We start from the raw sequence: 27,364 nt of genomic DNA, 5'->3' as shown, positions 1-27,364 counted from the left end.
GTAAAAATCGAAACATTTGGGGGAATCTGTATCAGAATCAGAAAAATCTCTGCCTATTTTCCAATGTTAGAAATGATTCTTTTGTCTTTTTTATTTGATTTTGTTTAAAACAAAATCTTCCAGTGTTGGCAGTCATGTTAAAAAATAAATATTTATTGATTTTAAACCACCAGTAAAACTAAAATCTATAGATCATCCACATGATTTTTTTTTGTATGTTTGAGAAAATATCTGCACATTTAACAGATATTTTACAGTAATTGGGGGGGGGGGGTATAACAACTGTATAGTTAAATATTTAGAGATTTATAAAGAATTTGTGTCAATAATTGTGTTGGAATTGGGAATTTGGTATGGAATTAATAATTGTATTGATATTGGTGTGAAGAAGGGGGAATATTAGAATCATCTCATCATATATATATATATATATATATATATATATATATATATATATATATACTGTTTTAACAAAAACTAAGAGTTCAAGAAATGGGTTGATAGCAACAAAAAGTGTATTTCATTATTAGTTACAATTGTTTCAAGACCATTTGGACAAATTCAAACAATATCGTTTGAAAATTTTCACAAGAACAGCGTTTCTTCAGACTTATTAAATAAAAAACACTTTAACAATGAAACATTAGAGAAAATAAACATTTCCTTTATGAGGAAAAGAAAACAAGCAAAGACACTTAACCTCTATCGCATCTTTGCAAAGTATTTTTTTAAAGATTTATATATCTACTTATTTTCGTATCTTTATTTAAAAAAAAAAAAATTTTTAACTAATATCTTTTTAAAGATTTATATATCTACCTATTTTCGTATCTTTATTTAAAAAAAAAACAAAAAAAAACGAATTTCAAACTAAATATCAAGCGATATTACCACTAATTACCTATGCCCATTAAATATGTTTTATTAATACCATTTATCGATTTCTTAAATTAGATTTCTATATTTCTTTATTTAATTAAACTTATTTTTTAAAAATATTTATTTTTTAATTTAAAAAATTTTTCCCTTTTCAATTTTTAATTTTATTATTTTTTTAAACCGGACTAATCAACTAAGTTAAAATGTTACGAAATCACGTAAGTTTCGTATCGGGAATTTGCTCTGTTTATTTACAAAATTATCTGCATGCTTATTTATGCGATGTAGGACAGGTTTAAGTTTAAAACTTATTCAATAAGGAAATAAAGTCTAAACATTACTTCATATTTAGTTTTTTTTTCATTCTTCGTTTAAAATTAAAGATCTCGATCTATTTATTATTTTTATCTTTTTGAATTTTATATATTTTTTATTATATATATTTTATTCGTCCTTTCCTGTTAAGATTTATGATTATCGGATAGTTTAGAAGTAGAAGGGAGATATATAAATAAAGGGAAGTATGCAAACCGACAATTACAAAATTGTTCCAAAACAAATGATACAAAATAAAATCTTTATTTATTCTACGTTTGTTTTGGAAATAAATTTTGTAAATGTTAATTTGCATAATTTTAATTCCCTTCATATATTGATGCTCTATCTCGAATATTGAGCAATTTTTCAGAATAGGATTAATATTTATACTGCCATTTTAAAATTTGAGTATACATATATATTGTTGTATTTGCTCTCAATGTTTATTGAGTTGTATCGTTTGTGATAGAGATACAAGATGACGAAGCCTACTGAATTGAAAAATGTACATTTTATTTGTTTTGTTTTTTTTAATTAAATTGTTTTTTTTTTTTTTAATTTTTTTGTAATCAGGTTCTAATAATTTTTTTATTATTAGGTTCTAATAATTTTTTTATTATTAGGTTCTAATAATTTTTTTTTGTAGTTATTTTTTTTTAAAATTAGGTTCTAATGATTTTTTTTTTAATTAAATTGTTTTTTTTTAAATTTGTTTTGTAATTATTAGGTTCTAATTTTTATTTTTTTAAAATTAGGTTCATTTTTTTTTTTTTTTTTTTTTAAATTAGGTTCTAATGATTATTTTTTTTTTGTTTGATTAGGTTCTAATAATTGGTCGTGAGAATCTGAACCGGGCTATTCAAGATGACACAGTTGCGATTGAGATGCTACCAGAGGAAGAATGGACTTGCCCTTCATCTTTGATAATGGAGAACACTGCAGATGCTGACAAAGAAGATGAAGTTGAGGTGAATATGACTTTAAACTGATGAGCAGCAAAAGTAGTGTAACGCTGCAGAAATAAATCCAACTTTGCTTTTCTTGCTTTTTTTTATCGTTTTTTTTCTCGCCATCTCAACATCAGCTTAAAGAGTCTCTCGCTGCCACTACAAGGCCCCATACCCATCTCCCTTGGCACATGTTTTTCTTTCTGCTCCGCTACATGCTGGCTGTAGACAGATGTTTCTTGTCTTCAATGCACTTTTTCTTCTCCGACCATGTGGTGTCCTTTCCTTTTTCTTTTTCTAATTACTAAGGATACAGTTAAGACTCAGCATTCCTATCCCGTCGCAGTTAATCACCTGACGAAGGCCAGAAGAATAGCTGCCTGAAACGTGAAAACAACTATGAAGATGAGGATAACAGTCTGCAAATAAATATACAAATTAAGGATTCAATAATAATAATTCAATAGTAATAATTCAATAGTAATAATTCAATAATAATAATTCAATAATAAAAAACAAAGTGCAACAATTAGCCTCGTCCTCGTTTCTTCATAAAATTTTTTTTTTTTAAATAAAAATGAAATATTTGATCAATTTACATAATTTTTGGAATATGACTTCTTTGTTCCATACATCATAAAAATTCTGCTGTAGTTTTGTTTTTGTTTTAGAGAAATATGAATTCTCTTCCCTTGCACGATTTTTAATAGAATTTGTTCAAATTTTGTTTTCTTGCAGGAAGAAATGAAAAAGAAAGTTATTCCGAAAGAGAAACGACAACCGACGGGGCGTATTGTAGGTATTGTGCGACCGAACCGGAGGAATTACTGTGGAATTTTGAAATTGTCAGACAGGAAAGAGGTAAGTAAAGTGCTGCTTAAGATACAGTTAAATCATTTTTTTTTAAATATGCCGTTTTAAGCAAAAACAATATTACATTCTTAATTGTCATGTCGAAAATAGTAATATATCCAAAAATTATGAAAATTCATTGAGTGTAAAGTTATTTATAGTTAAAAATAATTTTTACGGAAAATTGGGTAAAATCGCATTTTCTTTTTTTAGATTTCTTACATGAAGAGGTCACAACTTATCAAGGTCTGGAGGCCACTCAGGGATAAGGGTTGTTGCGTGTACACTAATCAATGAGATAGTATTATAGTAATCATTAGTATTGGAGATTTGATAGTGTCTTACTTAAGGGGGCGGTTTGTCAGGAATTTGTTTATGTTGGACTTGAAGACATCCAAGTTGTAATCAGGTGGGAAACGGGCAAACGGAAGCAAGTTCCACAGTCATGCACTTCTAAGAAAGAAGCTCTACTCATGGAATCTACGTTTGGATTTAGGCACAGATAAAGAGTGGGGAAAATTATTGACAGTAGTTTCAGCCAGACGGGTGTTTCTCATGAAAGATTGGCGAGAGGAGACGAGAGATTAGAGCTCAGACGAGCACTTGCTATGGAAATAACGATAAAACAAAGACAGGCTCGCAACGTCTCTTCTGTGGGAGAGAGGCTACAGGGAAGAGAAAAGGGCATCCCTCACTAAATCAAAAAGTCTATTTTGTACTCTGTCAAGACAGGATAGGCTGTTTTTAGCAGCTCCTGCCCAGATGTGGCAGCAGTACTCCATCCTTGGACGTACTTGGCTTTTATACAGATAGATTTGCATCAGTAGTGAGATATCTTCTGGAGCGGTAGAATGGTCCCACCATTTTCCCAGTGTCCTTGGCAACAGACCTGATGTACTAGTTCCATTTCAGATCAGGAGTAAAGGTCAAACTCAGAAGCTTGTCAAAACATGGAGCCTCCCCAAGACGAGAGCCATCCATTTCAATTGATGCCAGATGGGGATCAGTGTTGATGATATGAAGATAGAAGCTTAGTTTTAGATGCATTAAAAGTGACCAGCCACCTCTTCCCCCACTGTACCACGCGCTCAAGATCAGAGGAGAAAGAATCAGAGAGAATTTGTCATTTACGGCCTTTGATGTGTTGCCATAGATGGTCGTGTCATCAGCATAGATGTCAACGAATGATTTAAGTATGTGTTTTGGGAGATCATTGATGTAGATCAGGAAGAGAGTTGGGCCCAGGATGGACCCCTGAGGGACTCCAGCATTAATACTGTGGGCCTCTGATTTCTGCCCATCAACCACTACTCTTATGAGCCTATCGGAGAGAAATTATTATTAATAATAATTGAGTAAACATTTCCAGTGATACCGTAGCTGGAAATCTTGTGAAGTAGGCCCTGATGCCATACCTTGTCGAAGGCCTTCGATATGTCAAGGGCAATTACCCTAGAAAGGAAGCCTTTGTCAAGAGATTCACTAATCCTATGAGATATAACCGTTAGCACATCTGCTGTAGATCTTGCAGAGCGGAAACCATATTGCATGTCACTAAGAAGGTTATTTCTGTTGAGGTGGTTGACTACTTCTCTATTTAATATGGATTCCAACAACTTACTCATGACACACAGGAGACTTATTGGTCTGTACTGAGAGGGAGATGACTTTTCACCTGAATTCTTAAATACAGGGCATACTGATGAGGTTTTCCAGGGTGTTGGAAAGCACTTCTTAAGGCAACGCTTAAACAGTTTTGTAAGTATGGGGGCAAGTTCTGGTTGGAGCTTTTTCAGCACTATAACTGGAATGCTGTCAGGGCGAGTTGCTTTACTGGAATCAAGGTTCTTGATTAGCTTGGCGACCTCATGCACAGATATTTATATGTTGCATAGCGTGTTATCCGTTATAGGAGGAAATATGGGGAGTTGATGGCCTTAATCGTATAGGGTAGAATTAGCTGCAAAGTTCTTGGCAAATAGTTTGGCCTTGTCTGATGCTGACGAGATGACCTCAGGTCCATTGATGTTAGGATAGAATGCACACTTCTGTTCAAGATTTTATGAAAGTAGACACTAGGAGTCTACATGCAGGGGACATAACTCTGAAATTAATATTTTTGATTACTTGTGTCATGCCTGCAATATTTGTTGTATGTAGTGGTTGACTTTATTTTTATTTATTTATTTTTTTTTTATTAAAAACACAATTGCAGTTGTTCTACTCAATTTTCATATTTTTTGGATATATTACTATTTTCTACATGACAATTAAGTACGTAATATTGATTTTGCTTAAAATGATATATTTAAAAAAATCGATTTGTCGACTATATCTTAACAAGCACCAAAAAGTTTTTAGTTTTCTAAATTTTAATTTTTTTTGTCTGCGTATTACTTATAGATCTTGATTATTTGCCAGAATATAACTACTACTACTATTTTATTTATTTGTTTTTTTTACTCTTGTTCACATAAAACATATTGCCATATAAGAAGCTACCATTTAGGACCATGTTTACAATGTACTATGTAAAGATATGATTGAGATGTTAATTTACATTACATTTGCCCATGTATCATGTATTGTTGCCACATTAGGGTTGATGCATCCAGCACAAGTCTCTCCCTCTTAGACTGGGCTCATAAGAGACTCTAATCTAATAGGTCCTGCACTGTCAACTAAGTTCTAACCCCTGTTCCATCGCCAGTGTTCCATCCCTGTGCCTGTTTAACAAATATTTTGATGTAATGTGGTCTGATGATCTTTTCGCACTTGTATCCCACCCCCCCCCATCCCCGGTCAATGAACCCATTTAGTAATAAAACCCCATTTCTTCATTGTAAAGGTCCCTACATGCCGGAAAGTCTTCTACTCTGATAGTTTCTTCTCTTAAATTGTTAGATTTTAGAATTCCCGGACTGTACTGACATGCAGAATTTTAAATGTAATGTAAACTAACATCTTGCTCATCTCCTCTAAATATGGTCCCAAATAGTAGCCCCTTATAGTTAAATGGCAATATGACTTGTTTGAGGTTAATATGATTAAAAAAAAAGTGACGACTGAATAGTTTAAAAACAAATTTAAGAATTCTTCAGCCAGAATCCTTTCAAAGTTAAGGAAAGATGAATATCTATATAGCTAAGTTAAATAAAAAAAGTAAAAACAATTTCGTTTGAATCGTCTTTGTAATCCTTCAAAAACATGTACCAGTTGCTCTACCGTTTATGAAAAATATTAACAGAATATCTTAAACTCTGAAACACAGAATGAAGATGCAAAGCATATATGGTGCAAGTATTTTATGATGATTTTCGTACAGTGATATGATCTTTTTGTAAACATTTGTAAAGCAATTTTGATCTTTTTTTGTCTTTCCCAGAGTCGAAATCATCTTTTTATTCCTGCCAATAAACAGATTCCTAAAATTTACATCAGGACGGAACAAGGCAAAGAACTGTCAGGTCAACGCCTCATTGTTGCAATCGACAAATGGCCAATTCATTCTCGCTATCCTATGGTTAGTCTAATTATTTTAAATACCTTTTTTTTTTTTATGTATTTCAGGATGTATATGTGTGTAATATATATACATATATTTTTTATTTACAAAAAGTTTAGATAAGACAAGACATTGGTACCCTCAGTTTCAAACCTGATAATAGGTGACTGTTTTAGATACCCATATCAAGCTCTCTTCAGTTTATACTCATAACCAGAATAGGGATCATATAGATATATTACAAGATCTCGTTCACATCTTATTTACCTGAAACAACCTAAAATTCAAAATTCAAAAAAAATATAGTTAAAAAATATTCTGTTTAATGTTCGGATGCTAAGGAAAACAAAGAAAAAGAATGAAAGAAAAAAAAAGTAATGGAAAGAAAAGGAAGAATTTAATATGCTTAAAATTTTGCCGTTATATATTATTTTAATATATTTGAAGTGTTTATTGCATCCTTTATGAAAAGAATGTTATTTTGTTCTATCAATTTTAACCTCTTTTTGGTCCCAAGCAGAACCTTTTCTGAATTAACCAGTCTAAGGCAGATAATCTTGCAAGTTCTGAAAGCCATTTCACATTTTATAATTATTTTATTATATATTTTTATATTTAACTTTCATTCTTTTATATCATATACCATGTTTATATTCTTTCACCCGCCCGATTTAATGAGTAAAATGTGAATTTTTAAAAAATAGTCTGAAGAAACCTATTTTATATAAATTTTTATTATAAAACCCTATTTTATCAGATAAGACAATTTTATTGAATTTAAAGCCTAACATTAATTAATTAAAAAAAGAACAAAACTTTATATCAATTCCAAATTAAAATTTTAAAAAATTTAATTTTAATTTTGCAATTAAAACTTTCTGATTTTAATTTCAAATTTTAAAAGCAAATTAAGTTTCTATTTAATCTATTAAACTATATTTAAAATTTAAACATAGTCTTGTTTTTGTTTTTGGGGAATTCTTTTCTAGTTTAAGGAATTTGTGTACTATATTAAACTCTTACAAAAATTTTCCATATAAATTATATTCTTACAAAATTATTCCTTTTTTTCCCATATAATAATTTTAATAATTTAAAATATAAATTATAACATAAAAATAAAGTATTTTTAATAAAAAATAGAAATAATAATAAAAAATTATAATAAAAATAAAATAAATTTAATACATTGAAATTTAAAAACCTATATAATAAAAATTATAAAAATTATAATAATAAAAAAAATATATAATAATAAAATATAAAAATTATAATTCTTTTTAAAACCAAAGCTGTTTAGGAATTCAGGTTTTGCCTTTTTTACTGTCCCAGTTTATAAGGAATGCTCTCCTTTTGTGTATGCAACATTTCAGGGATTCGCTCCGCGCGTTTAAGATTTTTTCCACGTTGCTCCTTAGCTGTCGAAAATAATTATTAAAGAGAACAATTTAGACACAGGTTAAACTTGAAATATATATGTATTAAAAAAAAAATCCATTCGTAATTTCACTTCATTTATTATTTTTATTTTACTTATTTACTGTATTTTATTTTATCAGTCTATTTTTAGACGCCATCTTTATTTTATCACTGTCTATTTTTAGACGCCATTTTTTCACTTTCTATTATTTTTAGACACCATCTTTCAAGGTACTACGCTATTTTATCCCAATTCAATTGTCTCTAATTTTTAAAAACTCCCTTCGTAATCTCGTTTCATTTTATTTACTTAATCTATCACGGTTATATTTCCAGACGCCATCTTTTAAATCTCGACGATATTTTTGCCCAATTAATTTTCTCGTCTTAGTTTATCGATTTATTTATTTTATTTTTCATTTTAAGACGTAATCCACTACGCTAGTTTACTCTAATTTATTAGTTTCTCAAATCATAAAATGTATACATGTATATAGACATCTAATTTACATAAGGAAAACATGCTGCTTTCCCCCATCATTATATATAGCCCCAAATCCTCCGACCCTCTTGTCAGTAACCATCCCTCTTGAAAAAGCCCACATAAATCTGGCGAAACGTTGAGTATTCAGGTCCTTCCACCTCCATTCTATTTCACACATATATATATATATATATATATATATATATAAATATATATATATAAATATATATATATAAATATATATATAAATATATATATATAAATATATATATATATATATATATATATATAGTTTAATGTAAAAGGAAAAGAGAGAGATCAGTTCCACAAAAGGAGACTTATCCGGATAATGCCAAGCTCAACAGTAATTATTGGAGCCTATACAATTAATCGAAATGCCCTGGCATAAAGAGCCCCTTCTACCCCCCAAATTTTGCCTGTATTCCATTATTACATAAATGATCCATTCTATATCTACCTATATATAGTTTTGTGTCTTCATTTCATATTCTTGTTGTCCTCAACATTTTTTCATGTAAGCAAACATTAAAAATAACAGAATTCATTTGTTTAATTACACATTTATTAGTCCCCTAACAAATTCACTCCTGTTTATTCATGCTTTTCTCAATAACCATGCCTTCGATTTTGTAAAAATTTTGCACAAACATTAGTTATGATGAAAATAAATTTTTGCCAGAACAGATTTTCTGTTGCCCCTCTAGTTTTATTCAGAACCTTTCAAATCCAATTTTTGACGTCAATCACAGACATAACTTGACTCACTGCAGTCAACACTCCCAACATACAACTGCATCATGATAGACATGCCCACTGTCAAAGCCATCATTTCCTTCTATGACAAACTTACAGCATTTGGTCCAAGGATTCCACCTGCACGTAGCAAGCTTTCCTTTCGTCGATTCCTCACAATCATAACATAAATGCTTCTTGCAGACTTGAGAGTATCATGGCAATGCACACCAAGGTAAAAAAAAAGTCTCTTTGCATAACATGTATCGCAGAAGGTATGTTTCACCTTCACGGCAGTCACATTTCTTGACATAGCAATCCTCTTCTATATCTTGGTCACTCTTGAAATTTTCTTTCCAGACTTATTGTGGAGGGGAACTTGCATGCTCAGCTTGTTATTTTTTCAATTTTTCTCATGATTTTTTTGTGTTGAAATATTAATTAAAAAAAAACAAGCAAAAACTTGATAATCTCCAATAATTAATATTAGGTATTAAACCAGTAATATTTTAAAATGCTTAATGTGATTTTGGCCTGTGCTACTGATTCTGGCATCACAAAATTTAAATTTGGTACTCATGCAGAGAGTGATCTGTGCTGAAATAATAACGTTATATTTAAAAAGCCATTCTTAACAAGGGGAGGGTGTTTTGTACCTATTCTGTACTTTAACCTTACAATTGAATAAAAAAAAGTATAATAAAACTTTAATTAAACTTGGAAATATGATTTAAAAAATAGCGCGGATCAGCACCAGAATATTTTTAACGTCTTTCCCGTGAAAAATGTTTTCTTGGCATCTAACTGCCTCAGTTTTTTAAATTTTCTTTTTCCATTTTTTTTTTGTTCATTTGCATTTTCACTTGCAGATTATTCAACAAAGAATCTAAAACAGTTGCGATACATATGCAACATGCATTCATTTTTTTTTTTTTTTTTTAAATGCGTATATAATTAAATAGAAATTATTATTATTTTTTTTTTAAATGCGTATATAATTAAATAGAAAATATTTTTTTTTTTTTAAATGCGTATATAATTAAATAGAAATTTTTTTTTTTTTAATGTTTACTTAAATATATGAAAAAGAGAGAGGTATAGAGTTCTGTCTTTGCTTTTATCACTGACCACGTGATTGTCTGCCATGTGTGTGCTCTATTATAAAATTAAGTTACAAACCAAGAAAACTGACTAAAACAGATTTTCCAAGAAAAATTCCTGTCTCTTTTCCAGGAATCTAACATGATCCAAGATGGTGACCTTTTAAAGATAGCCATAATTCCTTAATTTACTCAAAATCCGCTGAATGTTAGAATTTATAGTTATTTACATGAAATGATACTGTTTTCTCCCCTAGTTAATTAAATAACAAAAATGCATGGTTTTCATAAATATTAAATAGATTGATTAGTTTTTTGTCTCAAATCCATCAAAAGTCATGATGAATAGTTGTTAATATTATTCAATTGATTGAGATTGTCGGACTGACTTCCTCATCTTGGTTATTATAGTCACAACGTTTCGGCCGTTTTGCCCTCCGGCCTTTATCAGGTGTTTTGTATCGAACTGGGGCTTTTCCAGGCGTCGCCATTCAATCCTAATGTCGGGTCCGTACCGATTGGATAGTAATTTTCTGTATTTTTGAGATGAGGTGTTTTCATTTATTGAGATTGTGAATGCCTGGAAAAGCCCCAGTTCGATACAAAACACCTGATGAAGGCCGGAGGGCAAAACGGCCGAAACGTTGTGACTATAACAACCAAGATGAGGAAGTCAGTCCGACAATCTCAATCAATGAAAACACCTCATCTCAAAAATACAGACAATTACTATTATTCAAGTAGTTGTGATCGCAGGAGGAGATAACTCCTGCTTTATTGTTTTTCTTTTTAATTTCCGTTATTTTCATTTGGCAGGGACATTTTGTCAAAAAGCTTGGTCCAATAGGAGACAAAGATACAGAAAACGAAGTCTTACTTTTGGAGCATGACGTTCCTCATGCAGATTTCAGTCAAAGAGTTTTGGATTGCTTGCCAAAGCTGCCTTGGCTTATAACTGACGAGGTAAGATTTTCCATTATTTTGAGATGCATCTTTCATTTTGAATTGATGACTCATGACTTAGCAACATTTATTGTAATATTTTAACATTTTTTTTATTACAATGATTTTATTTTTTGTTAGGTGTATTAATATTAAAGCCTGTTAAATATTTCATCCAATAAATACTCAAATATTTGTAATTTTCTCGTTTTTTACCCCCCATTCCCTTTTTTTAAAAATACTATTGTATTTTCCTTTCCTTTTTCCCTTTTTTATTTTTCTTTTTTCTTTTTCTTTTTTTATTTTTCCTTTTTTATTTTTCCTTTTTTATTTTTCCCTTTTTTTTATTTTTCCCTTTTTTTTATTTTTCCCTTTTTTTTATTTTTCCCTTTTTTTTATTTTTCCCTTTTTTTTATTTTTCCCTTTTTTTTTATTTTTCCCTTTTTTTTATTTTTCCCTTTTTTTTATTTTTCCCTTTTTTTTATTTTTCCCTTTTTTTTATTTTTCCCTTTTTTTTATTTTTCCCTTTTTTTTATTTTTCCCTTTTTTTTATTTTTCCCTTTTTTTTATTTTTCCCTTTTTTTTATTTTTCCCTTTTTTTTATTTTTTCCCTTTTTTTTTATTTTTTCCCTTTTTTTTATTTTTTCCCTTTTTTTTATTTTTTCCCTTTTTTTTATTTTTTCCCTTTTTTTTATTTTTCCCTTTTTTTTATTTTTCCCTTTTTTTTATTTTTCCCTTTTTTTTATTTTTCCCTTTTTTTTATTTTTCCCTTTTTTTTATTTTTCCCTTTTTTTTATTTTTCCCTTTTTTTTATTTTTCCCTTTTTTTTATTTTTCCCTTTTTTTTATTTTTCCCTTTTTTTTATTTTTCCCTTTTTTTATTTTTCCCTTTTTTTATTTTTGTTTTTTTGTTTTTTCTTTTTTCTTTTTATTTTCTTTTTAAATTTTACTTTGAATGTTTCCTTATTAAATCGACTCAAATCCTGAATATTTTTCAACACACAATTTCAATAGATTTCAAATTTATCATTATTTTAAATTGTTTTTTTTTTTTTTTTTTTTTTTTTTACTCAACTTTATAGATGAGGCAAGGAAAGTGAATTCATACTTTTCTCGGTAGAAGTGATGTTGAATGAGACTTGAACACATTTGTCTGAATTCCTGATCTCATTCCCCTATCCTGACTGAATTATGAATCTGGTGTTGGCATGTCATATCTATCAATGCATTGCAGAAATCAAATATGTGTGTGTGTGTGTGTGTGTGTGTGTGTGTGTGTGTGTGCGCGCGCAAATATGTAGAAAATTCTATCACTAATTGCTCGCTAGGTTAGCATTACTGGATGGCATCGTCCTTACGAGTTGAAATTCCTACTTGTGAGACATCATCTTTGGGTTATGAGCTGGTTGGATGATCGTGTCCCTTGTCGAGACAAAGTAGGTCCACTTTAGATTTTGGCGCAGGTTGCTTGATCTGTGTTAATTAATAGAATTTCTTGTGTGCGAGGCGTTTGCTCAGTTGGCAGAGTGTTTGCCTCGCATGCAAAAGGTTTGGGTTTTGAATCCTGAGTTTGGATGTGTCCAACTGATGAGCCCAAAATGAGGGCGAAACTCGAGTCTTGGACTTCTGGTTCATTGACTGTCATGGCTCTTGTGGGCTGTGACGTTGTTTGACTGGAAATTATATGATGAGAATAATGGAAATAGTATTCTTATGAGATAGAGATGAAAAAAAGGAACAAACCAAGTTATATGTTTACCAACGTTTTGTCTTGCTTGTAAGACTTCTTCTGGATGGATAAATTGAAGAAAATAAGATACCAGTACAATATTTGAGAATGTATTTGTTGTGAAAAGGATGACTTTCAGAATGAAAAAGTTGTTGAAAAATATTTTAAAAATGTTAAAGCGTTAAGAACAGAGGAAGATATAAAAACAGTAAAATATATATATATATATATATTTTGAATATTTTATTTAAATTTTTTTTTTTTTTTTTTTTTTTACTAGGATCTGAAGAGACGAGTAGACATTCGGCATATTAACGTTTGCAGTGTGGATCCTCCTGGCTGTACCGATATTGATGATGCTCTCCACTGTAAAAAATTAGAAAATGGAAATTATGAGGTTTGTGTAATTAAGCAGATTTCATTAAATAGCGATAACTTTTAGAGAGTAGGAACTTTTTTTTTTTCTTTTTTTAATACAGATCTGAATTTTCAGCTTATTCGTGAAAATCCGCCATTTTTAAATTTGTCCATTTATGCCAACATTACATTTTATTGTGCTGTTTTGATGCTTCTCTCTCTGTATCACTTTTTCTCGCTTGGTATCTTTCTCTCTGTGTCACTCTCTCTCTATCATACTCTTTTCTTTTTTGCAATAGCATAGATGACAGTTGCCTTTAAAACTAACAAAGCTGCATCATGATATCGCTCAATCGAAGAGAGCAAATTATATATTTTTTTTATTATTCTTTATCTAAATATTGCTAAGATCTCAAACTATTTCAATGTTTTTCTTAGAGACTGATGGGAACAATTTTGAGAAGGTAGAGATTTACATGGATATAGTTCTGTTTGAAAATTCATGACTTAATTATTCCGATTTGTTATGTCTGACCGGGCTTTCAAACAAGTGAAAGCTTTAATTTTTGAAACTCTAAAAAGGAAACATTTACTTCTTAAACCGTTGACTAGAAAGATCTATCCAAACAGATTAAATAAAAATGGTCAGTTAATGATTACGCTAGAAATTCTTCAAAAGAAAATTGGAAGGTATTTAACAAAAAAATATACATATATGTACTCCCTCTCGGGGAGGTGGGGGGGAAGAAAATTGGAAGATATGTAAAAAAAAAAAATATATACATATATCTACATATATGTACTCCCTCTCGGTCGACAATCACCACCAACCTCAATGCTGTGTGCTGTAAATTTCCTTTTTTTTTTTTTTTTTTTTATAAACTTGTGTTCACCTCTAACAAGGCATATCGCCACTTCAACGTAAGGGGCTACTATTTGGGACCATGCCTAGGAAAGGTTAACAAGATGTTGGTTTACATTACATTTAAACTTCTGCATATCAGTACAGTCAGAGAAGCAGGTAGCAGGAAGGGAATTCCGAAGTATAGCTGTTTGAGGGAAGAAACTATTAAATTTTCTGGTATTTAGGGACCTCAATAGTGAAGGGGATTTTGTTAAGCTGGTTTTTTGGAGATATGTATGTCGAGGGGGCACAAGTACAATGAGTTCATCATAGCACATTCTATTAAAATACTTGTAAAACAGGCACAGAGATGCAACATTATGGCGATGGGACAGGGGTTGGAGCTTAGTTGACAAAGTGGGATTTAGTAGATTGAAGACTTTTTTTTTTGGACATATCCAAGAGGGAGATGAACTAGCCCAGATGTGTAGCAACTTCATGTATGAGCGAATGATGGTCTTGTAAAGGTACAGGATACTCTCAGATGTGAGTAATCTTCTAGCTCGATAGAGGTAACCCACCTTCTTTGCAGCAGTCTTTGCAATGTCCTCAATGTATTTGTTCCAGTTCATATTGCCTGCAAATGTTAAGCCGAGGAGTTTAAAGTACTTGTACCTACCTGGTGTTACCCAGGATTGCAGTAAAAGCACATTTAAAAAAATTTAAATTGAAGACTCCTATTATATTCTTAAATTTAAAAAAGCTGTCTTACCTCTTGATAATTTATTTTTTGGTTATAGTCAGCTAACGTACTTCCTAATTTCTGCCGTAGTGCTACCGGAAGTAGTGACAAAGCAATTCGGTTCTTTCGCTTTTTTCTCTGAATTTGTTATTTGGATTTCAATTTTATTTTTATACTTTCATAAACAGATATCTATTATATAAATTCAAATAAAACACTTTTTTTTACATAGGCATCACCACTTATCAAGGCCCAGAGTCCACTCAAGGATAAGGGTTAAAGTAGTACATTGAATAATATAGTAATCGTTAGTAATGGTAAATTTGTTAACTTAAGTGGAACGTCTCAAGAACTTGTTTACGTTGGACTTGAAGACAACCATGTTGTAGTCAGCTGGAAAGCAGGAAAACGGAAGACAGTTCCACAGGCGTGCAGTTCTAAGAAACTTTGTTCATGGAATCTACGTTTAGGTTTAGGGACAGATAAAGAGTGGGGGCAAATTATTGATAGTGTTTTCAGCTAGATGAGTGTTTCTCATGAAAGTTTGGCAAGGGGGGACCATAGATTGGAGCTCAGACGAGCACTTGCCATGAAAATAATGATAAAGCAGACACAGACTTGCAACATCTCTTCTGTCAGAAAGAGATTGCAAGGAAGAGAAAAGGGCATCCCCTACTAGGCTACAAAGTCTATTTTGAACTCTATCAAGGCAGGATTTCTAGCAGCTCCCTCTATCAAGGCAGGATTTCTAGCAGCTCCCTCTATCAAGGCAGGATTTCTAGCAGCTCCCTCTATCAAGGCAGGATTTCTAGCAGCTCCCTCTATCAAGGCAGGATTTCTAGCAGCTCCTTCTATCAAGGCAGGATTTCTAGCAGCTCCCTCTATCAAGGCAGGATTTCTAGCAGCTCCCTCTATCAAGGCAGGATTTCTAGCAGCTCCCTCTATCAAGGCAGGATTTCTAGCAGCTCCCTCTATCAAGGCAGGATTTCTAGTAGCTCCTTCTTCCAGTGAACTGGCGCTGTATCTATAGATTGGCATTCCATGCACGTTCATATTGCCACTCTGCTGCTTTTGTCGTCACAGGCCAAACTTTTTGGGTGAAATAAGCGGTGTGTTGCACTCCTGGATGTCTACTGTTTCTGTAGAATGGCTATGTTGAGGCATCCTTATTGTCGTTTGATGTTAGCTTATTTTGATCTGCTCAGAGCCATGATTGTGTTCTATTCCAACTGACAGCTACTCACCTTTCGCAAATTCAAGACTGTCCATACAACATTCCAAAACTCGTTACTACTCCTAAAACTATCCGCAAACTAATTCTAAATATATTGACCTCTATTGTCCAATCATTGCTATACTTAGTTTTTTTTTTTTGTTTTTTTTTCTAACATTCTTAACACTTTTTTGGGAAGAAGGGATGGGGTGTGTCACTTGTACTTACCCTTTCCTGTGCTTCAGTTGTATCACCAAGGTAACAAAACTGCTGAACTACATATACTTTCTCTTCATCCAACTTCTTATGTCTGTTGTAATATGATTCTTGCATATAAACTATTAGTATCACCCAACCTAACTGTAATTTCACTGCAACCAGAATAAAAATTGCATTGCACTAAAACCCCTTTCCATAAACTGAACACTTCTCACCTTTTTTGTATATCATTCTCCTTTCTTTTCGCCAGGTTGGTGTCCACATTGCCGATGTCTCCCACTTTATTCGGCCGGGAACAACATTGGATGATGAAGCGAAGCACAGAGCAACCACTGTTTACCTGACAGACCAAGTAAATCTTTTAGATAACCTCTTCTTTATTCATTTGTTTCCACTGTGTATGTAGAATACGTTGATTGTACCTCTGCAGATGCATACCTTCTTTCAATGTTTTTTTTTTTTCAAATGAATAATATCTAAAATTTAGAAAAAATTGCTCTGGAGGCCTCCTCAATTTTATAAGTGCGCAATACCATGAATAGAACAGGAAGTAATCTAAAAGTTAGTTAACTCGGTTTTAGTAATGTTCTGTATCCTAGATAAAGCAGTTGTTTCAAAAAAGTGTCGCCTGGGATAAAGAACTTCTCTGTTCTTTTGTTGGTGTTACCTGGGAATCATAATCCATACTTTTCAATATAGTGAGATTACATGCAAAACAAAAAACCCCCCCAAAAAACCCAGAAATTTCTCTTCTAGAGGGGCGTGTGGATTGCTTTGGAGGCACAAATATTACATACACTATTTAACATCTGCTATTTTGTTCTTTTCATTCTTTATTATTCAACTTCAGTCATATAAGTTTCCGTATGAAATTGTCATCCAAGTCTGTGGCTGTCATAAAATATGGCACTGCCAGCAAGCATGTCTCATCCGTTGTCACATCTTCACACAAGAATTCTCATGAGAGTCAAAAGAGGGGAGGTAATTTCGTTTTTTTTTCAGAGGAATTAGCTCCCTTTGATCATTGTCCTAACGAGTTGTAAAACTTTTCCCAATAAAACTCAGTTTTTTGTTTTATTTGCAACTTAAATTTCAAACGTCAAAACCATTGCAAATATCTTCAAGATCATATATTAGCAATTAATTAACTTGACCCTCATGAAAGTAAAATTATTCAAGGGATTTTATTGTCTTTTCACTGACATCATCTGCTACATTATTTAGGATATCAGTGACCTTGATACCACATTCGCATTAAATAATAAATGCACACATGAGCATTTTTTTTTATTTTTTTATTTATTTTTCTTTTTTTAGAAAACCTTTATTTGAATCTGAATAAAGACAACAACATCATGTTGCTAACCAAAGAATTAAAGAGATGAGATATAATATTTAAAAAAAAATATTAACAATTTTTATACCTGTTTTTTTCATGCTTATGCATCATCAATGCTGCAGGTGATAATTAGGGCTAGGACAACAGCATATTCTTTTCTTTGTTTTGACTCTCGAGTGTGTATCCGTTGATATCTTATATGCTTTTATATAGAGTGATGTGGTTCTCGGTTGATTAACTGTGCCTAACTGTGTCGGATATATACTCGAGAGTCAAAACAATGAAAAGAGTATGCTGTTGTCATAGCCCTAGTGATAATTACTGCTGGTTGGGAAATTTGAAACCAGTCAACTAAGCCAACCTTGTCTATGCAGGTTAGTATCTTTCTTCCAAGCCACCTGCAACTAACACCTGAATGGAAGGAAATTAGTACTTATGAATGCCATGTTGGCAGGACATCATAATAAACAGTCATGAAAGTATTCTACAAGAAGTCAGAATGATGCGTTTTTGCTAATGCTGACTGCTTTTTTTCACAATTCCCTAAATAGGGTTCAACTTTAATTTTTTCAAAGGGGCTTAATAACTATAAAAGTTTTTAAATAAATATTAATTTTTATAGCTACAGGCACTAATTTCATACTTATGCAATCATCAGTGTAAAAGTGATAATTACTGCTGGTCAGGAGATACAAACCCAGTCAACAAAGCCACCATTGATTTTGTGGACTCATTCTTAATAATGTTTATGCCTGTATTTGGTTTTAGAAATGTTAAAATTTCATTTAATTCTCGTCATGGTTGACTGGTTTTGGGGTTATGTTCCTTGCTAGTAGTGAGAGATGGCTTCGTGGCTGGGTTCGAATCCCATGACCGGTAGCAATTGTGATTTCTTGCACTGATGATTTGTAATACGATAAAACACTCGTGTCTGTAGGTATATAAAATAATTATACATATATATATATATATATATATATATATATATTAGTTTTGCAGGTTTTTAACGTAAACTTAAAAAAACTATAGAAATCATTTTTGGTCCCCTGATTTCAGAGAGGGACCTATGTTTTCAGTGGCATCCATGTGTCCATTAGTCCGGACTATTGCCAGATAACCGTCCATTAGTTTTTCTTAAAATTTTGCCACAAATTGTATTACATTAAATAAAAAATGTTTTTACAAAAATTTCCATTGCGCCCCCAGGTGCTCAAAAGGGGTAAAAAATGCCCCAAAATGGCAAAAAATGACACATTTTGCCCCCATAACTTTTGATCCATCCATTAGATTTTTTAAAAACTTGGCTAAAATGTGGAGTCCATTGTTCTTAATATAAATCCAGTATGGGTGACCCTGGTAAAATTCTGGTTTGTGACACAGGGGACTTTCAGTGCTAAAAATGCTTCTTTTTGTGGCTTTTTTTTTCATATTTCTCAATAAAAACTTGATATGTATGACTATATAGTGTTTTTTCATGGTGTTCAACTTAAATATATATATGTTAAGGCCTGAAACTGCATCGTTTGTCCATTTTCACTGGGATTTGGCATCCCCCAGGGATCAAAATAGGTAAAAAATGCGCCAAAATGGTAAAAAATGACACTTTTTGCCCCATAGCATTTGATCCATTCATTAGATTTTCCTGATACTTGGCCAAAATGTGGAGGCCATTGTTCTTTATATAAATTCAGTATGGGTGACCCTGGCAAAATTCTGGTTCGCATCCCTCTGGGACTTTTAGGGCTAAAAAAAAACATGACTTTTTGGAGCTCTTTTTTTTATATTAAGAACTTGATATGTATGTCTATATAGTAGTTTTCCATGGTGCTGAATTCAAATATACATGTGTTAAGGTGTGAAACTGCATCATTTGCCAATTTTCACTGGTATTTGGTGTTCCCAGGAGGTCAAAACGGGTCACAAATGCCCTAAAATTGCAAAAAAATTACATTTTTTACCCCATAACTTTTGCCCCATCCGTTAGATTTTTCTAAAACTTGGCGCAAATGTGAAGGCAATGTTGGCACTTCACACTTCTCACATTCATCATTTCTTCACTATTTTTTGTGGCGTCATCTCACATACAGCACAAGAGGGGGACCATGCATGCGCGGCTTGTTTATAAAAATCTAATTTTTAATCCTCCGTTGGAAAATTATTTTGTTAGTAAGTCATTTAATCTCCTGCAATCCCTGAACAAACTGCTTTTTCGCACTAACAATAGTCATACATTTTCAGGGATCATCAGTTAATTACCATCAAACACGGTTTTGGGGATTTAAAAACAAAACAGCTTATTAAATAATGGCTCCCCAGCAGTGTTGATCAAACACGTACGTTCCCAAATAAAAGAACAAATAATATTCCAGATAATTGATCCAGGCTTTTTGCTCCAGAGCTTAAGCTAGTCATATCCCCCCCCCCCCAAATTTTTCTTACCTGCATCATTCATCCTTGTCTCCAAAAAAGAAACAATTATTTTGACAAATCTATTGCATTTATATAAATACTTTGAAATGTGTTAAAACACTAAAAAATTATCTCTGTAGGTGGAAGAGGGGGCTTATCTTGCCTTTGGTAACATTTATTTGTTATACAAGGCTCGTTCCAAAAGTAAGGCCTATTTTTTAATTCGAAAATTAAAACCTTGAAGTGCTACGAAGACAGGATTGGTACCATTGAAACAACCTTTTGTGTTCCAAAATTAATTCTTCTCAATGCACTTTTGCCAGCCTTTTTTGATGCCTTGGTTGTACTTAAATCAATGAACTCATCTCCTAACTGTTCTGACCTCCACTGCATTGGCTTTGTAGATGTTCAAGTGCTGGTGAATGTTGATCAGTTTGTATATTCTAATTTTTTTGCATAGAGGAATTCAGTGATGCATCTCTGCTTTTGACTCGTCTATGACAGGTGTTGCTCTCATAGAGTCTTGCACAAATAATAGCGTCTTACGTTCATACCTTGTTTGGGGTAAAAAAAGAGTTTAAAAAACATGTTCAAATAAATTAATCAGTTTCCTATTACTTCATATATTCTGCCAGTGTTTTAATTTTGAATAAACATAACAATAAAATAAAAACAGTCCCATTACGATTCTTTATTTTCCTTTCTAAAAATATTGGTCATTCAAAGAATGTAAATTAACCCCACGTCCGTCTGTGTCTAATGTTGATTTACTGCATTTTAATGCACTCTAATACAAATGTGCTTCTAAATGTATGTTTTTACTAATATATAATGTAATATTTATAATATATAATAATATATAATAACTAGAAGATATACTTTGCATTGTGCATTGCCTGGTATTAAACGTAACATTACATTCCTTAAAAAAAAAAACTAGCCTGGGTGTCTGGTGTTGCTCGGGTGTTTGGAGGTGTGTGCTGCGCACAAAAAAAAAAAAAAGTAGTAGTAGGCAGGCAGGCTCGAATCTGTACTGCGAAGGAGGAAAAGAATGTGAAAAAAAAAAAAGTGACATCTTTGCTGTTGCGCCCATCGCCAAACCAGAAGTGGCGTAGGTTAAAATTAATGCTAGACAATTGAAATAGGGGATAACTTTTGAAAATATCTGTGAAAAAAGTGACCCTGTCTGTAGAAAAGTGCCCAGTTGAGGGTAAAGAAATTAATGTTTTGGACCAATTTTTCTATATTTGTTGTCCGAATGGTTGAGCTTCAAAATGATATAGATCTCAGAAAAATCCGTCGTCTCTGTTGAATGTTTTAGGCAGACATACATTCATACATATATACATTTAAACAGACAGGTGAGATTTATATTATAGACTAGCGAGGGGTACCCGGCGTTGCCTGGGTGTTTTTCGGGGTATGTGAAAAAAACCCGAAAATGTGAAAAAAAACAGGTGCCCGTGAAAAAAAACCGAAGCCTTCACGACGCGCAGTTGGAAAATAGTAAAGTGTTTAAAAAAAAAAAAAAAAAAAAGTGCGCGTTTTTGATTGACGTGACGGCGATAGGTATTCAGCAGTTAGCATTTTGTGCGGGACAGTTTTGAATGTGGTGAATAAATCAGTTTGTTTGTTTTTAAAACCTGCTCTCTGTTTATTAGGAGGAGCGAAATGAAAGCTACAGTCTGATACGACGAAGTCGACATTGAACAAACGTTACTTAGCTCTCTTGAGACAACTGGCTTTCGGCCTGTAATTAGAGTCGAGTTTCGCTTTTTTTTTATACTGAAAACCGAATGTAACGTGTGCCGATGCGGGAAATGTGGAATAATTAACATTTGAAAGTCAATAAAATTAAATAGACAGGTGAGCTCTGTGGATAACTCTGAGATATTACAATTTATAGATAATACAAAAAGTTTTAAGAAGTTGTGAACCGAGCAAGCGCTTCTCTGAAAGAAGCCTTTTGTGAACATCGAGGAAAAGCATACATACATACATACATTTTCGCTTTTATATATATAGATAACATAAAAAACATAGAAAGAAACTGAGAGATGTGCATACGAGAATTATGTTTTTTTTCTAAATAGTTTACTTTAATACTCAAGCAGAGATCGAAACCAAAGCCTAAAGACTGTGAATCAAGTATAACTATTAGCCCAACTGAACACGATCTCCAAAAAATGTTTTCAAATCTTCTTATTCTTAACATAATGTGAATGATTCATGCATCTGCAGTCGTAAAACAGATAAAAATCCAACGGCCGCCACATACCAATTTTTTCAATGTTGACCCCTTAGCAGCCCTTTATCCTAATGAAAATGGATTAAAAAGTTTTCCACGTGTCTGAATACCCTATATACCAAATTTCAAGTCTGTAGTTCAAAAATTTGTTAAGTGTATAAGAAGTGTCCTCGCACACACATTCTCACTTTTGTAGATATATAGATGAATAATATTTTTATAAATTTGTTTTCAACTTCTTTCAGCGTATTGACATGGTTCCAGAATTGCTAAGTTCCAATCTGTGTTCGCTACGAGATGATGGTGATCGGTAAGTCAATGATAAGATTATTTTTACTCTTGTGATTAGAAATAATACTTTGTCAAAATACAATTATTTGCCAGTTAAAAAAAAAAAATTAATTTGCACAGATCTGCAAGTTAAGATTTTACTGTTTTGTTGACATTGGTTTCTCCCGATCGATGTGGATAGTCACAAAAGGACAACATAAATGTGGTACATCATACTCCGACAATTAATAAAAATAAATCTGCTTGAACACAAGTTTAGGAAATGAGGACCTCTTTCTTCACTGACGAACGGCAGAACAGATATTGCACTTTGATCCAAACAAGACCTGAAACCTCTTGATATAAAAAACTAAAAAATACTACTTCACGGATGCAAACTAGCCAAAGATAACTGTTAGGTGGCTAGATTTTGACCCAGAAAGCAGCAATTCTTATCCCTTTGTCAGAAACATTACTGAAAGAATGTGAGAACTAAAGGACAAAATAAAGGAAGTGAGAATTATGAGATTGTCAAAAGTGAAACCAATGTCCACTTTTTGCTCGCTTTATTTAAATTGAAGTTTATTTGAACCAAACATGGCTGAACTGCAGAAAGGGTTGTGAATTTTATCAATGATTCCATTAATAAGTCATCTTATACCTAGAATTCTTATTTATTCTTTGTCAATCTTCTCTTTTAATCCGATCAATGGTCCCATTCTGTTATAGTCCCATCCATTCATTCAAAAACAAATAAAAACATGTCTGCCATTTTTTAGAAGCAAAAAACAAAAACAAAAACAAAAGAAGACTAAAGTGTATGTGTTACTGTCATCCAGCATAGTACCAACCTTTATTTTTATTATTATTGGTCTGTTGGTTTTTAAGGTTAGTTTTTAACAGAACAAAAACTTATTCGGGTATTTATCCTTGATTTTCTTTTTTTTTTTTTTTTTTTTTTTAAAATCATTATTCGATAGGTATTTTTAGTACTATTATTATTCTTTCAACAATCAAAAGAAGTCTTTTCAATCAGCAATAGCCATGACTAATAACACCCCGCCTGAGAGCTCATTCTTCAAAAAATAAAGTGGTAGTAGTGGGGGAGGGAGATCAAAACAACAGTAGGCAGCTTGGGTGGAGAGGGGTGTTAAAAAAAAAAAAAAAAGTGGTAGTAGGCAGGTAGGCTTGAACCTGTAACGCAAAGGAGGAAAAAAAAGAAACTGACGTCTCAGCTAATGTCTCCATTGCACAACCGAAAGTCACAAATGTCGAAATTCAGCGTAGTCAATCAAAAAAGGGAACGATGACTTGTAAAAATAGCGATGCAGAAACTGTCCCCTCCTTGTAAAAAAACTGTCGAGTTGAGGGTGATGGAATTAATGTTTTTGGCCAATTTTTTTATATTTGTCATCCGAAAGATTGAGCTGCTGTCAGATGTTTTTGGCAGACACACACACACACATTTTGCCTTTTATATATTAGAAAAATAATAACTTGATCACACAACAAATTTGAGTCATTGATTTCTCGTATTGATATGCCACATTTAAAAAATTCTGATTGTATTTCATTATTTTTTTTTTTTTTTAACACAACCCTTCTTCCTTTCTCAAACCTCTCTTCCACAGACGTGATGTTGTCTTTTCTACAAATGCTATAATGTGTTCTTCAGAATTGTCTGATATATTCTCTGCTTCTTTTGTTCCAGCTCATTTGACTTGTTGGTTTAATGGTTGTCATCAATTCACTGGTTAAATGCCTCATTGTAGTAATTTCCTATTCTAGTATCTTCTTTCTAATAACTGCAAGGTTGGGGAACTCCTGTCCTGCTCACTGTTTTCATATTACCTATAGTGTTGGTCATTTCAAGACTAAGGTTAATAGGCATCTCCTGTTTTTGCAATAATCAACTTTTGTTCTTATTAGCTCCTTAAGCCAAGTGGCTTCGTGCGTTGTGTGATTTCCATAAAAAATACTTCAGTTCAGAAGATTTACGGAGTTCATTTATTTGCTTGCCAGGAGATTAAATACAATGTTAAATAAAGCTTTGAAAAACCAGCGTACTACAGGAAACCCATGCTGGCCTACAATAAATGTCCAAGCAATACTGTTGGTATTCCCCTGTAGCAGTGAACTAACCCTTCTCAGAATAAAATCTGGCAGTGTAGACTTCCTAGGACTGAACAAAACCCTATCTTAGCCAAACACAACCACTGTTAGACCAATAGTTGAGGACCTATCCTTAATTCATATAAAAGATATGTTTATGGAAATCTATCTGAAAAACACTAGAAGCAGTTTGTAAACCAACAGACAAAACTGCAGCTTTATATATAACAATTAAATTATTGCAAGAATAAGACGATTCATTTTCTTTAATTTTCAGGTTTGCATTCTCAGTAATTTGGGAAATGAATAATGATGCAGAAGTATTGCATACAAAATTCCATAAATCTGTAATTCGTTCAAAAGTAAGTTTTTTTAAAATCTTTTTTAAGTTCTTTTTCATTTTAAAATCATTGATCATTACATAATTTTCCCCTTTTTTCCAACTAAAAATAGAATATCTATATTTGTGATCTACAAAGAAAATCAACTTTCCATTGTGAAATTGTTTTCGTAGGATATTTACGGATGCACAAAAAATACCATCATTGTCTATGGAATCGACTATGTAATGTACAAATCCTATTAAATCTATTGTGATCATTTATGTGCTATTGGGGAAAGCTTATGAACTTATATAATGACATTTGTGCCCGGGACAATGCCGAGTGGTCTTGCTGGTATGTGACAATATTGTCAGATTGAAAAGAAAATAGAAATCTACAAATTTATTAAATGTAGCAAGACACGCAAGTTATTCCCAGGAATGGAAATATTCAAATAGCAAGTGTGACGTGTGATCCTATCAAGATTGTCTACAGTTGGGGTCGCAAAGATCAGTGAACAGTGCAATGGATGAGGCTGTTGAAAGGTATTTTCTAGAGTCTGGGAACACAGACATCTTTCTGATTTGAGAAAAAGATGAAAAAGAAAGAAGTTAATTTCGAATGCTTTTTAATTTGAAAAGCAAGAAAAAAAGAGAAAAGAATTATAATTTTTGTATGCGAAGAGGAGGAGGAGGAGGAATGAAGGGATTATCAGTATAAGCAAAGAAAAAACACAAGTTAACAATTTGCATCTGCTCCCCGATAAGTTCACGTTGTTCTGAGATAGTCGCCAAATAATATCTTCCAGAACTTAAGAACCAAGAAGTCAATCATCAAAAACACTTACATCAAACCCAGCTACAGCCAAAGTTAGGGCACATCACCAAGAAGTGAAGGAGTACACATAAAGTTTAGGATAGATATTACATTTCTCCATTAAATGACTCAAAATGGATTGATATGTCAATAATAAAAAAATAGGCTAAAGTTTTAAACGAATATTTCATGTTTAAAGTTTAAAATGTCAAAGTCAAAGAATTCCTTTAATGATTTACGAATGAAATTGTTCTCAAAGAATCAACAAGTTATTCTCAAATAATTTCTTTTGTGCTCTTACACTAAAGTAAAGCATTAGAATTTATTTATTTATTATTTTTTTCAGGCTTCGTTAACTTATCAAGAAGCCCAAAATCGAATAGACAGTACATCGCAAGATGAGCTGACAGAGAGTTTGCGGGGTCTTAATAAACTGGCAAAAATTTTAAAGAGGAAGCGTATTGAAAAAGGGTCAGTAAATGTGATTTTCATCACAATTTTTTTTCAGCCTCGTTTCCTTTTTTTATTCTTCTCACAATCTTGATTTTTCACCATATCACATCATTAATAACCTCTTTCTCTTCCACTCTTTGTCCTTCGCTCTTTCTTTCACCGTGCCCCTTCCCTGCTCTCTCTCTCTCTCTTTTGCCATGTCCCTCCCCTGCTCTCTCTCTTTTGCCTTGTCCCCCTCCTGCTTTTCTCACTTTAACCCCCCTCCCCACCTGCTTCACTCTCTCTCTCTCCCCTCCCGTGCCAGTCCCCCCACGCTCCACCTGCTCCCATCCCCGTCCCCTTCATGCTCTCTTTCGCCCCATCCCCCTCTTTTTCACCCCCTCTCTTTCGCCCCGTCCCCCTCTCTTTCGCCCCGTCCCCCTCTCTTTCGCCCCGTCTCCCCTCTCTTTCGCCCCGTCTCCCCTCTCTTTCGCCCCCGTCTCCCCTCTCTTTCGCCCCGTCTCCCCTCTCTTTCGCCCCGTCCCCCTCTCTTTCGCCCCGTCCCCCTCTCTTTCGCCCCGTCCCCCTCTCTTTCGCCCCCGTCCCCCTCTCTTTCGCCCCCGTCCCCCTCTCTTTCGCCCCCGTCCCCCTCTCTTTCGCCCCCGTCCCCCTCTCTTTCGCCCCCGTCCCCCTCTCTTTCGCCCCCGTCCCCCTCTCTTTCGCCCCGTCCCCCTCTCTTTCGCCCCGTCCCCCTCTCTTTCGCCCCGTCCCCCTCTCTTTCGCCCCGTCCCCCTCTCTTTCGCCCCGTCTCCCCTCTCTTTCGCCCCGTCTCCCCTCTCTTTCGCCCCGTCTCCCCTCTCTTTCGCCCCGTCCCCCTCTCTTTCGCCCCGTCCCCCTCTCTTTCGCCCCGTCCCCCTCTCTTTCGCCCCGTCCCCCTCTCTTTCGCCCCGTCTCCCCTCTCTTTCGCCCCCGTCTCCCCTCTCTTTCGCCCCCGTCTCCCCTCTCTTTCGCCCCCGTCTCCCCTCTCTTTCGCCCCGTCTCCCCTCTCTTTCGCCCCGTCCCCCTCTCTTTCGCCCCGTCCCCCTCTCTTTCGCCCCCGTCCCCCTCTCTTTC

General features: G+C 33.4%; 1 protein-coding gene across 1 annotated transcript in view; it reads left to right on the top strand.

Annotated features, from left to right (window-relative positions):
* The window catches only part of LOC145246597 (exosome complex exonuclease RRP44-like), a 69,644-nt gene that overhangs the window by 13,584 nt on the left and 28,696 nt on the right, over positions 1-27,364 (top strand). Inside the window, exons 7-15 of the mRNA XM_080108257.1 lie at positions 2,019-2,165; positions 2,883-3,005; positions 6,382-6,519; positions 11,074-11,220; positions 13,208-13,324; positions 16,553-16,654; positions 22,544-22,608; positions 24,958-25,042; positions 26,166-26,290. Coding sequence (XP_079964383.1) covers positions 2,019-2,165; positions 2,883-3,005; positions 6,382-6,519; positions 11,074-11,220; positions 13,208-13,324; positions 16,553-16,654; positions 22,544-22,608; positions 24,958-25,042; positions 26,166-26,290 — 1,049 coding nt within the window. The remainder of the gene's footprint in view (positions 1-2,018; positions 2,166-2,882; positions 3,006-6,381; positions 6,520-11,073; positions 11,221-13,207; positions 13,325-16,552; positions 16,655-22,543; positions 22,609-24,957; positions 25,043-26,165; positions 26,291-27,364) is intronic.

The sequence above is a fragment of the Euprymna scolopes genome, chromosome 24, assembly GCF_053919585.1.
Source record: "Euprymna scolopes isolate OS-2025 chromosome 24, ASM5391958v1, whole genome shotgun sequence".
NCBI classification, from domain to species: Eukaryota; Metazoa; Mollusca; class Cephalopoda; order Sepiida; family Sepiolidae; genus Euprymna; species Euprymna scolopes.
The sequence above is the reverse complement of the archived record's forward strand: the minus strand, read 5'-3'. Positions and strand labels throughout refer to the sequence as shown.